This window comes from Coloeus monedula (assembly GCF_965178545.1).
Source record: "Coloeus monedula genome assembly, chromosome: 6".
Lineage (NCBI taxonomy): Eukaryota > Metazoa > Chordata > Aves > Passeriformes > Corvidae > Coloeus > Coloeus monedula.
This window is the reverse complement of record NC_138786.1, coordinates 61,185,257-61,201,153: the sequence shown is the minus strand read 5'-3', so window position 1 is coordinate 61,201,153 and position 15,897 is coordinate 61,185,257. Positions and strand designations below refer to the sequence as shown.

At 41.5% G+C, this 15,897-nt stretch overlaps 1 protein-coding gene across 3 annotated transcripts in view; it reads left to right on the top strand.

The window, feature by feature from the left end:
• Window positions 1-13,606, top strand: part of PELI2 (pellino E3 ubiquitin protein ligase family member 2) — a 64,028-nt gene extending 50,422 nt beyond the window's left edge. For all 3 annotated transcript variants that reach the window (XM_082284316.1, XM_082284315.1, XM_082284317.1), the window contains 4 exons: window positions 5,054-5,155; window positions 10,107-10,304; window positions 10,603-10,791; window positions 13,005-13,606. In XM_082284316.1, the coding sequence (XP_082140442.1) occupies window positions 5,054-5,155; window positions 10,107-10,304; window positions 10,603-10,791; window positions 13,005-13,571 (1,056 nt within the window). In that variant the 3' untranslated portion in view covers window positions 13,572-13,606. The remainder of the gene's footprint in view (window positions 1-5,053; window positions 5,156-10,106; window positions 10,305-10,602; window positions 10,792-13,004) is intronic.
• Window positions 13,607-15,897: the final 2,291 nt, after the last annotated feature.

Sequence of the window (15,897 nt, the reverse complement as noted above, 5' to 3'; positions counted from 1 at the left end):
ACAAGGGAATGGTTAATTTTAAATTTCCAAATGCAGAGATTTTTTTTTTCATTCCTTGGAAACATGGTTTGCAAGCCAGGAGGGAAGCAATAAAATCTCTGTTTCTAGAAGTGGATTAGACTTGTTCCCTGCAAGCTTTGCAAGCAGCAGCCTAAAGGCTCTGAGAGTTTTGGGATCTGCTTCTGTCGTTCATTGACGCGCTCCTGACACGGAAGGTTTGACTTAATAGCGTTAAGTTGATGTAATCGTGCCGTGAGCTCCTGACCTGTTCTTGAACTCGGGGGCTGGAGGTGACTGAGGGGAATGAGCAGCATTGTCAGTGTGCAGGGGTTTGCTGTGGCACACTGGCACATGATCCTAGGTAGGGAACATCTGGCTGAGGACAGATGCAAATTCAGTGTAGGAGAAAAAAGTGGAAATTCTGACTAAAGAGCCATTTCTGCTCTTGGGGATAATCTGTTGAAGATTTGTTAAGTTTTAGTTTTGTTCCCCCTTTTTTCTGTATCTTTGCTAAAAAAGCAGAGCACCAAGAAACACTGGGTTTAAATATAACCCTTAGTCTTATTCCCGTTATCTACAAGGTGATTTTATGTGGGGTGAGGGAGTTCTATTTTCTGACTTCTTGAAATGACGATAAAACCGATAGCATCCACCTTTCCAGGGGAGTGAGTGGAGAGCAAAGAATTCAGCTGGACTGAGATATTCCAGGGGCTGGCAGAGTTGCAGTGTTGCTGCTGGGAAAGCAGACTCTGTTTGATCTCTGTTTGATCTTGGCTCCTCTGAGACCTGACAGATTTGTAAGTCATAGCCTTTAGCTGCTGCTTTGATTGTGAGGGCAAAGTGCTGGAACGAGGTTTTGTTCTCAAAACGGAGAGAAAGGAGCAAGAATGAAAAAGTGTGTGTAAGGAGGCAGGGGAAAAACCAAGGCCAAGTGTAATTCCAGCCAGGAGGAAGGATATTACTGGAAACTTGAGCTACTAGCAAAGTCGAGAAGTGAAAAATAATTTTAAAAAAGAATATTTGCTTGGGCTGTGTTATTGTGGGGGTGAGGTCATGGACCTTCTCCTTTCAGTCTCTGTTAAAATTGGGCAGTTTTCAAAATGACTAGAATACAGATCTTGAGGTAATGGGGGGAGCTGTGGGGTTTGCCTTGGGCCATGGGGAGGAATCCTCCTGCTCACCTTAAGAGCAGGCTCAACATCCAGTGAGGTTTGGAGCTTCCATCTGGAACACCCCATGGAGATGGCTGGATTGCTGAGCAAACATGAGCCCTGTCTTGGAAAGGTGCTGGGGCAATCTGTCCCTTCATGCCACATAGAATATGGCACCTCAGGGTTCTCTTACTGCTTTTGTTTGGCATTTGGACTTTTAAAAATCCCTCAGCCCTGCTGTGAACAGTCATTAGCAGTGGAATTATTCTGGAAAAATGTCTTGCTGCTCTTTGTTCCCCCTATTCCTCCACAGGGTTTTGGTCAGTTCATCTGCACTTTGCTCTCTGTTTCCTCCAAAGGGGGTTCCTTAAACTCAGCAGCTCGAGACAGTTAAGTGTATAAAACCAATTTTGTGTAGGCAGCTGAATTCACCCAGCCTTCATCTCCTGACCAACATTCCTACTGGGCAAGAAGTGGGATGTGTTATGGCCAGCCTGGAGCCACATGGTTTGGATTGGCGTGGTAAGCTCAGGCTATGGATGTTGGTGAGATTTTTCTAGAATTAGAATCTGTTGGAAACTAATTCAGAGTGGTTTTGGGTTTTTTTTTCCTGTTCAATTGATAATTTCCATTAAACTTCTAAGAACCTGAAAAATAGGAACAAACTGCTCAAAGTAAGTTCAGGGAAGAGTAAAGGAGCCCAAAATGCTGGAAGTGCCTGAAGGAAGATTTCTCTTCCATGACCACTCAGGTGAAACCACAACCCTGGGGTTTATGGTTGGATTTGATGATCTTAAAGATGTTTTAAAACCTACTCAGAATTCCAACTCAGAAACCAACTTAGAATTCCACTCACTCAGAAGCTTAGTGGATTCCAAGAAAAAGTTTTGAAAATACCCAGTGTTGCTCTGGTGGATCTTGGCAGCCTTGAGGTGGAGGTGAAGAGACAAAGGTGAAGTTTAGTGCCAGGTTCTTGCTCTTTCTTGTCCTTTTTCCTGCCTGGAATGTGAATATGGCGGTGTCCAGCCTGAAACTCCAAATTTATCTGCCAGAACTTGTGAAGCTGCTGTAATTCTTGTGGGAGTGAGGGCTTTTCTCACTACTTCAGGTGCTACACCAGGGCAATTATGTGACAGCATCGAGAGGTTTTGAGGGGGGAATCCTGCTGACAGAAGAAACAGTCGGGAAATTTGAATGCTAAAAGCAGTAAAAAGGAAAACTCACTGTTTTGGTTGCAACAAACCAGATTTGTGCACTCAATCTCCAGACTCTTCTGGGACTTGTAGTAGTGTGGTTATTTGGTTCCTCAGGCAGTCAAAATCATTCATGATTTTGCCTGTGTCTGCATTCCACTCACAATAGTGTTTTATTAGGAGTTTTAACTTCCACTGTTCTGTGTAGTTCCTAAAATACTGTTACTTGTCACTTTTTTTACTTTTTTTTTTTTTTTTTGACTTGGAAGTGGTCAATTGCTTTGAGACCAGCACTTAAAATGCCTGTAAAGTGTCTTTAAATTGGAGCAACTGTTGGTGCTGAACAGGCTGTGAAAGCACACAAGTTGAAACATTTCTCATAATGTTCTTGGCTTTTTTAAAAAATGTTTACACAATTCCAGGAAATTAAATGTAGTGTTTCTTCACTGAAAATAACTGGGTATAAATAATGGAAAACAAAGAGGAGGGGAAGTAAATGGAGAAGAAAAGTTGGGAGGGGAATGGAGCACACACAGAAGATTATGTCCTACCCTGGAATTTCAGAGGACACGCTGACCCCGGTCAGTATTATTAATATATCTAAGCCCTGAGCTCTGTAGGCGTAGGGCACGACCTTACTCAGTAATTCAGCAAGTCCTTGTGTTTCCCTCCGTGTTTTTTCCAGCAGACCTTAAAACTTTCAGCTTGGGTTCTCACCAAAGCTTTTATGGGATCCAGAAGCTTGTCTTGACAAGAGCAGGAGCTTGGGGTACACATCCCTGCCTGGGCATTTTGCCTGGGTGCTGGTGGCCAGTGCTGTACAGAGGGGCTGGAGCTGCAGTCAGGACTGTCGTGTTACCAGTCTGTCTTCTGTTGTATTCCAGCTGCCCCAGAGTTTTGTGGAAATGAGTGAAATCTTGTGTATGAAAGCTATTGCTTTCTGATGTTTGAAATGATGATATCTGATAATACGAATATGAACTGATTATTGCTATGTTAAGCTTAAAACCTAAGGTCTAAGAGTCTCCTGATTATCACTTTATTTCTTTTATATCCTAGGAACACCTGAGGCCTGCCCAGGGCTTGAGACCCCTTTCTTAGTTGCCAAACAGGCACAGAGGAGAAAACTTTTGAGACCACAGCTCAGTGTCCTGGCAGGTCACAGAGTGTTAGTGACTTCATCCAAACTTGGTGCCATTTGTTCTTGCAACATATTGTGTGCCACTGTAGTGGTTACTGCAAAACACTATAAATAATCTGGGAAATTCAGAATCTGCCTATTGCTGATTACCAAGTGTGTTTATATCACTTTTCAGCTGTTACAACTCCTAGACTTTGTCTTCAAGTTTAGTTAAAGGCTTTATTGCAGAAAAGAAATACTGGGAAAGGTCCTCATGCCTAATCATAGAACGGTTTGGTGGGAAGGGACCTTAAAGATGATCCAGTTCCAGCCCTCTGCCAATGGCAAGGACATTTTCCACTAGACCAGGCCCTAGAGCTTCCAGTAAGAGGCATCTTGTAAAAGCAGTCTCTGGTGTTGTAAATGCATGAGGTTTGCAAAAAGCTATTCTTCCATTATGTGTTTTCAATAATTCTGTGTCAAATACTCTTGCTAACCCTTAGTAGGATTTTAGTATGCACATAGATGTTTTTAATACCTCCGGCATTCAGAAGGATTTTTAATGATTTGTTCAATAATTGATGTAGCTTTGGCATAATTTAGGCTTTTGTGAGAGATGGCAGGCAGATGAGTAGAATATATTTAGTTGTTTAGTTTAATCATCCCTAACTGTGAATTCTTTAGGTGAAAAGGAGAATGAAGGAATGGAGCAAGTAAGAGAACCTCTTGGAGAAAATTATCCTCTTAGCTGAAAACTGGAGAAAGCCTTAATTAACCTATTAATCCATTGCTTAAGTGTCTGCAAAGTGTTTTCTGAGCAGTAACAGTCATTACCTTCCAGAATTGTGTGTGGTTATGTGGACCTTTATATTTACATCTATTTCCCTGTTAGCCAATAGATTCAGTTTCTCAGCTCATTTCCCTCAATTTTGGTAAGATAAAGCAGAAAACAGGAGCTGTCCTCTTCTTGTATTGTTTTAAATACTGAAATACCATTTAGTCTTTGATGCTAAATCCGTATTTATAGACACCAGTCTACTTTGACAGGCAGTAAAAAGTACCCTTTAATGAGGAAAACCACACTGAAAGTGTTTGGGTTTTGTCACCAGTTATATAAAATTGCTGGGCTCTTTCTGATATAACCAGAAATTTACCTAACAGTAATGATATCCCTGAAATCCTGGCTTTTAACTGGAAATCAGTTCTATTGCTCACTTTAAAAAAAAAAACCAAAAACAACAACAACAACAAGCCAAAACTCCCTCAACTCCAAGTCTTTGCTGGTGTACAAGTTGGTACAAGGGTTAGGAACTAAATATGGTTTCAGAGAAAAAAGGTGTTTGGAGTCTGAACTGTAAAAATGTAAAAAAGTATTGGGTACTTCTGAGCTAGAAACAAACCAGTGCAGCTTGGGGGTTTCCATGAAAAACAAACAACAAAAATCCTATTGTATGTGTTTACCCAACCTTGTAATAACATGTTACGATACACTGCTTTTCCTGATCATAGCAAAGGTGTTTATGTAGCAATGAATTTGATTACAGTATTTTTGTGTGTAATAGACACCTTTTTTATTTTTTATTCACCAGGCAATCAGCTCGAAAGGTCACCACAGTATCTCTTTCACATTATCCAGAAGCCAGACAGTTATAGTGGAATATATTCATGATAAAGATACAGACATGTTTCAGGTAAGGCTCTGAAATACTTGGTTTGTTTTTTGAAAGCAACATATGGAACCTCAGTTCTGCATTGTCCTCTGGGTATTCTGTGACCTGTGGGATTTCCACTGTCTAACCCAGCTGCATTAACATGGGAGCACTTGGAAATTTTGCATTATGCTCCTCTTCTCAAACCTACACCAGCATCTGTTAATATTCTTACTGACTTACTCCTTTAATTGTGCTCTGCCTTTTCTCCAAACACAAACAGTACTGGAGAGAGATGCGTGCTCTCTTTGGATTCATGAATGAGCACAGAATTACACCCACCACCCTCCAGTTAATCAAGTCTCTGGAGTAAAAAGGAAGTGGAAAGGAGTAGGGCATGGGATGGGGAAGGAGGAAGGTGAAAGTGAAGGTGGGGAGGGGAAGGTGGGAGCTGTGCAGTAGGGAAGACAAACCAGTGATAAATGATAAATTGTTCCTGAGGGGTGTGCAAATCTCTCCGGTGGTGTAGGGGACTGGGCTGAGTTTCTCTAAGCTCCCATCTATGGTCCAACACATGCTCACTGTCCCCTCTATGCATTTGTGGTTTTTTCTGCATCATTTAACATTCTGCTAACCTGAGTGATTTTCTTGTGCCATGGTTATTTTTGTGTATAAGAGAGAGCAGAAATCCTGTGCAAATTTAGACTTCAAACTTTGGGAACCCAAACATGCCAAACAACCTTTTTCATTCTAGACTAATCAGGTCTGTGTTATCTTTGACCTCTAATTAGAGCATCTGACCAGGAATTGTTACCCCTCCTCATTCAGCCTTTCATATTCAGAAGGGTCAGCAGTTGAGTGCTGTTGACAGAGGAGAGGAAATAGCTCTTTGGAGATGTCGTTGCCTCTCTTGACTTCTATGTTTTGCTCTATATTAAATTTTCCCAGTGTGACTGAAACTATTAGGTCCAAATAGGAATTGATTAAAACCCAGTCCTGTTCATTTGCTGCAGAATGAAGGATTGAACAGCCAGAGTGAACTGAAATAGGTTTTTCTATGTCGACTAGGGAAAGAAAAATGTAACCCATCCATTGGCGTTACTGTGTGATACTTGTTTGGCTCTTGAGTAGCTCCAGTGAAATTTTTTCCTGCATATAAATTTTGAAAAGCCATTTTTGAAAGCTGGATTTTTTCCCCCCCCCTTCTTCAGTACAGTAAAAAATGAACAAAGAGTTGCAGAACAGCTGCTTTTCTGTGCATATTGCATTGACAGCTATCGCATAACGTCCTAGTGGTGGGTACAGCTTTTATTGAGAGGGGTAAGACACCATTTCAGTCTTGGGATATGTAGGGGGTCCTGCTGTGACTTGATCTCAGTGTGACCTCCAAGGGCTGTGTCCTGGTTCAGGTTTCTGCTCTCTGGCTGGTTCCTGGGGATTGCATTCCGTGCATTGGCCCTGCAGGGGCTGATGGCTGGGGAGAATGGAAACAGCAGTGGTCTGGTAGACTGTGGCAATAATTCCCCACTGAAGCAGTGCCAGAGCAGTTGAAGAGGTTTCCATTATTTATATGAGCCATTAGATTTTAACTGTACTCATGAATCTGTTGGAGAAAAGTTACTTGAGGATGTTTAGTGCAGCCCTGTGGTACATGATAATGAATTTCATGTCTCTTGGTCTGCACAGTAGAGTTTCATTGCTGGCCAAGCATCACTTGGACAGACAGTCCTTGGAGTTTGTTGTTTTCTTTTCAAATGTGTGTTCCTGGCTTGTGTAGGATGTGGAAGTTGAAAAGGGAAGGATAATTCTGGACCACAGGATTATCCTGAGCCTTGAGGCCCCACTTTGACTGCTGTTAACATGTATTATCCTGGACAAATCACTTGGCTTTTTGTTCTTGATTTCCACTGTGCTTCCTGAGCGTTGTTCTGCTGTGTTGTTCGTAGTTTTGGTTTATGGGGTTTTAAAAATGTAGTTATATAATGAAATCTGTGTGCAAATGCTACTATGCACCTTTGTCTTAGTGACATCCAGGTCAGATTTCTTCATTTAATTACAAAAAGAATGTACAAATGTGCTCCTCTGGCATCTCCCAGGCTCTGTATGCTCCAGCATCCATGAGCTGCTGTAAATCAAGATTTTCTTTAGAGTTTAACCGTTCTGTTGATGATGCATTAACTGAAGTTGAACCTGTTCCTTCATGGTTTGATGGGGTGAGAATGGGTTGATTATACTTGTTCATGACACTGCAAAGAACCAAAATGTGTAGCTCCTACCCTGAATAACTACAAGTTTATACAAGAAGCAAGTACATTCAATATGAAGCATTGATTTTTCTTCTGAAGAACGGCCCTTCAGAAGATGCAGAGTCCAGTTCTCGCTCTCATCAGAGTGAAATTCTCTTGAAGCCCAGGAATGTGCAGCTGTTAAATTCTGTGCTGGCAGGTTTTGCCTTGTGTCAGGAGCAGTGTTTTACCAGCATGGCTGTGACTGACAGCAGCCACCAGCAAACCAAGGGACTGCCTGCCTCTCATGCAGCCTTTAACAATCACCTGCAGAGGAGACAATGCTCGCTGCCTTCTGCAGCACCTGGGAGATTTATAGGTTCTTGTTGGAAGTAACTTAGGGAACTCATAGGACACAGTTAACAAGAAAGGTCCCAAAATACAGCCTGAAATTGCTAGAAAGAAGAAACTCTTTTGTGCTGTGGAGGAAAATGGGAGAAAAATGAGTAATGAAGTGTGGAAAGAGCAGCTCTGAATAATGGAGCTCACTCTGTAGTGACTGTAGTCTGCAACAGCAGATGAGTTAAAAGTTTTGGAGGGTGAACGTTGATAGCATCAAGTTTTTCATTTATTCCTTAGGCACTTGCTTTTCAGGTAATCTCAAACCCATATTTTTGATTTAATACAGTGTTGAGAAATTGCCAGATTTTGAAGGCCACTTGTTCACATAAATTCCAGTGCCGAAAAGTAGCACAGTACATGAGACTGATCTTCTAGAAGGCTCTCTCAACAGGAAAAGGGAAGAAAACCAAATACTTTAAATACTTGATTTTGCATAGACATACTTGTGACACAAATGAGATAAGTACTTAAGTGTTTATATAAAATATTACATATCATTCCATAGATGAAAAAAAACACACAGAAGCATTGTTTATAGATCTTAATGGTTATATCCAAACATATTTGGATTTCGTGGTGAATGATTAGTGTGATGTAAGAAAGGCTGGGAGCACACACTTGTGTGCTTTGTCATCCTTTAAGGAAAAATGAGGCAGGTTTTTTTCTCTATTTGCATCTAAAAGGTTTGAGAGAATGATCTATTGCAGAGACTGCAAGAGGCAGAAACTTGCTATGAACAAATTAATTCCATATTTGTTATTGATTATCCTTTAAGAGACTCCACATACAGATAGAGAATAGTCAGAAGTTATTCATGAGGTTCCTGCTGCTGCTCAGTGCTGACTCTTAGCAGGAATTGCTTTGGATGGGAAATAGAAGCCTGTTAGAAATAATACTGTAAAAGGAAGAAGCATATTGCTTTGTAAGATTTAACTTCAAGTTGTCAAGTTATATAAATCAGAAATATTCCATATTAAATAGTTTCTAAACTCTGTCTCCTGAGTATTCTACTAGACACTTTCTGTGAGAAATTGAAATGCACACTTTTGATTAGGCCTTGTTGAGTATTTCCTCTGCAGAGAGCTCATCCCATTTTGCTGAGCCTTGTGATATGGAGACAGTAACTGGCTGTGTTGTTGAAGACATGAATTTTGACATGTGTTAGAGTGTAACCCTGCAAAATAGAACTTGAAGCAGGAGAGAAGTACAGGAGAGATCCCTGTACTATTTCTGTCAATTCCGTTGTGACAAGGGTTGGGTGTTGATAATATTAATTTCCTTTACTCCTGAACAGTGTTTCCTTAAAGCAGATGTGGTTTGCAGAGATGTTTGTTAGTGATGGCTCCCCACAGCTGACTTTTAAGAGCAAGATCTGAGCAGAATAGAACTTCTTGGGGGACAGTGAGATTGTGTTTAGTGAGGAGGTTATTTTATATACATGTAAGTACCAGATAAGGTAGCTTCATGTGAAGAGTATTCCTAATTCTGTTTCATCACAAGGTATCTGTGAAATTAATATTCTGTTCCACTTCTTGTTCCTCAGCTCCACTTTCCCAGTTATGCTCAAAGTTGGTGTAACACTAATTTGCCTGGAGAAATATTGATAAAGCCTCACTGTCTGTCTGTCTGGCAGTCAGATCTCTCCATCCATGTAGTCATGAAGTTTTCTGTTCCAGATGTTTCCAGATTATAATTAAAACTTATACATGGCAAGATAGAAAAATATCCCTGTCTAAAGGTCAAGTGTGTTTCATTCTTGCTGAAGAGAGTTCTTTTAGTTCTGTTAGTCACGCATGTGCATGATTAGGAATGAATTTAATCATATGGTGGGTTTTACCTGAAAACTCTTCTTTCTGGGCCTAGAAATCCTGAAAACATGAAGGTGGGTAGCTCGTTGTTATGACATATCAAAATAACCAAGTTCTGGGTCTAAAAAGTCCTTTATTTTCGTGGCAAATAAATTTGGGACTGGAAAATGTGAGTAAAACTCATCAATCTAAGCTAGTGTTTTCTTGACTGACAGAATGTAGTGGCAAGTAATTTGCTGTGGTTGAATGAGGAAATAGCAAGGTGATAATACCTTTTTTGGTGACAATACTCCTACCAAACAAATCAGCTGTGTTGATTTATTTCAAGCAAGCATGAACATCACTTGTGGCAAGTGCAAATTTGTCATTCCATGTCTGTGATGTATTTCTGCATAGGAAAAATGTGGAAATACAGGTTAGTCTCTGGTTGGATCTCACCATCTGAAAATTCAGCAGGCAGTAGTTTATCATCAGTATTAACCTGGCAAAACTGTGTCCTTAATGCTTCATATTTCTGTGGGTATTTCTAGTTATACCATTATCTTAATTTTTTTGCAGGTTGGGAGGTCAACAGAAAGCCCCATAGACTTTGTAGTAACAGATACTATTTCAGGAAGTCAAAATAATGATGAAACCCAGATTACCCAGAGCACCATCTCCCGATTTGCCTGCAGGATTGTTTGTGACAGAAGCCCACCATACACAGCCAGGATCTTTGCAGCTGGCTTTGACTCATCTAAAAATATATTTCTTGGTGTAAGTACTGCTAATAATGATGTTACGAGCAAGCTCTGGTTTATATTCTGTTATTTTCAAGTCCCCAAATCTCCTTGTACTGGTTGATAACTTGTACTGTCATTAGGCTTTTATTACTCCAATGCACCAGCTGCAGTGTTAAGTAGAAACTGCAGTTTTATGTGCCTGAGTTATCACCAGCAGAGACTCGTGGTCATAATTGTCTATAACAATGAAGCTGCACTTTAGTAACTGTTAGTGGATTTTCTTTAGGTTGCTTTGATGTATTTCTGATAGTCATTGTGACTGTCACACGTAGGAAAAAGCAGCCAAGTGGAAAAACCCCGATGGCCACATGGATGGATTGACAACCAACGGGGTGCTGGTCATGCATCCCAAAGGAGGCTTCACAGAGGAGTCCAAGCCTGGAGTGTGGCGGGAGATCTCTGTCTGTGGGGATGTGTACACGCTCCGGGAGACCAGGTCTGCTCAGCAGAGGGGCAAACTGGTAAGTGGGAGATAACTAAAATTAATCAAGGGATACTTTTTTTTGCTGGCTTTGAATGGAGGCAGTTACAGGGTGACTGTCCCTGAGTGTAGTGGGCACTGCAAGCTCCGACTCTGTGTGTGACAGCAGATTTTGTGCTGCTGTTCTGTTACTGATCGTCTGGGAGAACACTCAAAACGTTCTGCTAATGCCACTTTTCCAACTGAAATAGCACAGAGTGTGAAAGCTAAATAAACTCTGCTCTGGAATCTCCATCTCTGAAATGTTCTCCTGGGAAATGGGGATGTCTGGAAGTTGCTGCAAGAGGAGCTGTCTTTTGCAGTTCTGCCTGAAGAGTCCACTTTTGTGCAAAAGCAGTTTGGGTAAAGGCAGCTTCTGTTTGATTTACCTGCCACTGGGAAGATAAGAGAAGCCCTGGAAGTATATTCCTGTTTTCTCCTGTGAGGCAGGATGGGCTTTTCCTTTCCCAGAAGTGAGAGATTTCAGCTGCCAGAGACCTGTGACACATAAAACCAGGAGAGAAGTTTCATGAACTGACTTTTCAACTCTGCTATTGGCTTTGCAGAAAACTGACTGCTGAAAGAGTTAGGGGAATGGAGTTGGGCTGTTCTGCTTTCAGCAGACACCCTGCAGGACATAAATTGCTTTGTCACACTGATGGTGGCAGGCAAACGTCGCCTGGGGACCTGGACAGATGATGTGGCAATTGCAGCCTTTGTACGTGGTTAGCAAAACACCTTTTTAGTGCTGCTAAAGAGAGGCACAGCAAAACAAATGAATCCCCCCTCCCTGCATCCAAAATGAGTTGAATTCTCATTTAAATAAAATTGCATGGCACACTGGTATTGATGTGATCAGTATTCGTTGATTGGGTTCATAAAACCAAATGCAGGCTGTATAATGAATTGAACACGTTGCATATGAGGGAGCTTTTTGCTTTGCTGTTTGTGAAGGAATTATCTGAAAAGAGCATCAGATCAGGGCTTCTCTCATCTCTACTTGAACCACTAAATTTTTCTGCTGGAATTACTTTGCACTGGTGACCTCTTATCTGTAGTCTGTATTGTACCACTAAGGTGTTTTGTGCAAGGATGATCCACAGTTAATCTGTGAATTTAAACTGGATTAAAATGTAAATGCCAAATTGATTGTCATTCATAGTATTCTTAGGCAGATGTGATGATTTCATGTGACCTACTTAATGTATTTGTTTGTATTTGACTATTTGTTCTGCATTAGTGGTATTTTCTGCATGCTTTCTGTGTATAAAGCCAGGCAGTAGGTCTGTTTTTGTCTTTAATTTTATGAAGAGCCTTTTAAATATATATATTCATCATTAATGAACTGATAGCAAAACCATGGGTTACTTATATGTTTGTGACATTAAAATAAAGAGTATTTCAGCCAAGTACAATGTGTGTTTGGCATAATCCCTTGAAAATGTTTTAAGTACCCGCTTTTAATCAGAGAGAAGCCTTTAGGCAGTGCAAGCTGGGGCTGTGTTTGCTTGGAATACCTCATTAAATAAAAGGCCTAATGAGTGGGGTGAGTAATTGTTCACAAGCTGAGCCTGTGTGGCTTCTGTTGCAGAATTTGTCACCTAAGAAATTCAGCTGGTAATTTAGTCTGCTGCAGTGATAAACCATGCAGGTGCCTGTGCTGCTGAGGCACAGTCTGGGAGCTCATGCTTCTGCAAAACGCTTGACTCCTGCCACAACCCCAGAGAAAATGGTATCTAAGAGGCAGGACAGCTGGCCTGTCCTGGGTAGCAGTTTTTAGTCCAAAAAGGATTTTCTTTACTGTGTGAGCAGCTTCTGTCAGTCTGTGTGGGCAAAGAATTCCAGGAGAGAATCTGCTAATGCAGCCCTTAGGGAATGGCACGTCTTTTCTTCAGTCTATCAGGACTTACTGAAATATGACAGAGGCACACAGGGAATCAATACTGGAGAAAAAAGTGCATGCTCAGGGGCCTGAAGAGTGTGTATAACAATTTGTATTGCAACTGGAAATGCAAATTCCCTGTACAAGCACAGAATAAGAGACCAGTGCTCGTTATAATCCCAGATATAGGTTAGGAGGTGAGGTGGATTCAGGACAACAATAAGACAAATTCAAGTAGCATCTAAAGATGGTGATGATGAGACTGCAGAACTGACCTGGTTGTCTGTAAAAGCTCTCAGGCTAAACAACCTCCTCTTGTGTCCTGCCACCAGGTAGAAAACGAGACCAACATCCTGCAGGACGGCTCCCTGATCGACCTGTGCGGGGCCACCCTCCTGTGGAGAACGGCAGACGGACTCTTGCACACCCCGACGCAGAAACACATCGAGGCCCTGCGGCAGGAGATCAACGCCGCCAGGCCCCAGTGCCCCGTGGGCTTGAACACCTTGGCCTTCCCCAGCATCAACCGCAAGGATGTGGTGGAGGAGAAGCAGCCTTGGGCCTACCTCAGCTGCGGCCACGTGCACGGCTACCACAACTGGGGCCACCGCAGTGACACGGAAGCCAACGAGCGCGAGTGCCCCATGTGCAGAACCGTTGGCCCCTACGTGCCTCTGTGGCTGGGCTGCGAGGCCGGCTTTTACGTGGATGCCGGGCCCCCCACCCACGCTTTCACCCCCTGTGGACACGTGTGCTCCGAGAAATCTGCCAAATACTGGTCCCAGATCCCGCTGCCTCACGGGACTCACGCGTTCCACGCCGCCTGCCCGTTCTGCGCCACGCAGCTCTCCGGGGAGCACAACTGCATCAAGCTCATCTTTCAGGGCCCCATCGACTGAGAAATCACTTTGCAGCGACCACAATAAAAGTTTTCTTTAACGGTTTACTGTGAAGATTTTTGCCACTAACTCTAGATTTTACCTTTTTTTATAATGTTATTAATAGGGGTTGGTAGGGTGGGGATGGGGGAGCGACATGGAAATGGAGGGACTGTGGTGGAATTGGGATACATTGATACCTGGAACTTGACAGATATCAGTGGTGTTGCATGCTCAAAAGCAGCATATTCATGGAGTCTTCTTGGTCAAATTGTAGTATATTTGTAATCTTTTTATTAGTACCCTGGATCAGAAAAAGGTGTCTTAAATGATTTTTTTAAGCTAAGATTTTTTAATGGAAAGGTTTTTTCTTCTAAACTTTGACAAGCCTTTAAAACGTATTTTTCAAATCTAGAAGGAACATACAGAATGTAACTGTCTTTAATTTGCAATATAATTTAACTTGAATAGTTTCTCAAGGAGCAAATACAGAATGTGTGGACAACCACAGGTGAATGTTCACTAGAGATAATTGGATATGTAAGAGAAAAATCAGCTGCCTAAAGTGTAGAGGATAAAAGCTATTAAAATATCTGTTATGGTATAACACAGCTGGCCAAAAAGGCATCAAAGATTACTTGAAACTGAGGAAATCCTGTTTGCATTGATTTCCTGTCAGTGTAATAGATACCCACTGGCTATTAGGTATGGGAGATGGCTGATTATTTTCTTTTTTATTTTTTTCCATTTAACCTGCATCTGGTGAAACCACTTTACTCTTTTCCATACTTAGCTCTGGGGTTTAAGCCAATGTTCTGTGTCTGTGCAGTCTGGCCTTCCTATTTCTGCCTCGCTTTGCTCTCCCTCACTGCTCCTTACCCAGGACCTTTGGGTGAGTGGAGGCCACAGAATCCCAGAATGGTTTGGGTTGGAAGGGACCTTAAAAATCATCCAGTTCCAACCCCCTGCCATGGGCAGGGACACCTTCCACTGTCCCAGGCTGCTCCAAGCCCCGTCCAACCTGGCCTTGGACATTTCCAGGGATCCAGGGGCAGCCACAGCTTCTCTGAGCACCCTGATGTAGCCAGAGATGTGTCTGTGCTGAAGGGGTGGTGCCACAGCACGACACGAGGTTTAGGTACAGCTGATACAGAATTCATTTACACAAACCTGAATTCAGGAAAGCACTTAGTCTGTGTTTAAATATAAGCCCACGGCTGGGACTGTTTAGATTCGCAAGAGCTTCAGTGCATTGCGGTTATTTGCTGTTACATTTTGAAATAAAAAAACAGTTTAAAATAAGTTATTTTTTAAGCTCACTTTAAAGCATTTTCACTGGGAGAGCATCATTTCCAGTTCAGCTGAGCGTTTTTGTTCACTTTTCAACTTGCTGCCATCTGTCACCTTTTCTTTTGCAGATTGAGTTGTGTTTGTATCTCTTCTTTTTTCCCAAATGTTTGCAAATCAAACAACATTCAAATGTAATCAAATATATGCACCAGGGTGGTACATCTGAAGTGGATCACTTGAAATTCGTGACTTTTTAAGAGAGCTGATAAATGTTTACTATGGAAATAATTAAATCAGAATTTCATATGAGGTGTACCCTGCCCACTGTTAGGCTCATTTCATGCAGAATGATAACTCTTTGATTTGTGGGTTGTGGTTTTTTTTTTTTTTTTCTCCTTATGCTTTCTGTACTCTTGGTATCTGAGGTATCAATCTATCCAGGTTTAAAAAAAAAAATTTGGGAGAAATCTATAACATCTCTAGATGAAATTGATCACTCAAGCTCAGTTCTGTTTAATCAACTATAGCTTTTTGCTATATTTGTGCCCTTTGTATAAATACATAATTTATATGATTTTAATATATTCTGTATATAGATATACTTGAATTGGCCTGTTCATATTTTGGTTGTAAAATTGTTTTATAGTTAACCTTATAAACATTTTACATGTCCCTTGCCAATGGTGATGGGATGGACTTTGTCTGCTGCTGTTTTTAATATAATTTTGCTGTATACATGTTCAGCATTTGAATAATTTGAAAATAGCTTTACTTTTCTTTTTATGCTTTTGCTGTTAAAAAAAAAAATATAACTCTGCAGCATTTTTTTCTAAAAGCCCCAAACTGTACAGTTTTTGTCCCACTCAGTGATTGGAAACAGGATAAACCTTGTTAACCTAAAACTATATGCTTCTTTGTAGTGCCTTTTCAAAGAGATCCTCTTGTGATTCCATATTCCAAGCCCTTACTCCCACAAGGCAACCTCGTGGCTCATCTCCATGGAGAGTGGCAGCCCAGCCAGCCGGGGAAGAAACGCCTTGGGCCTTCAGTTCCTTGG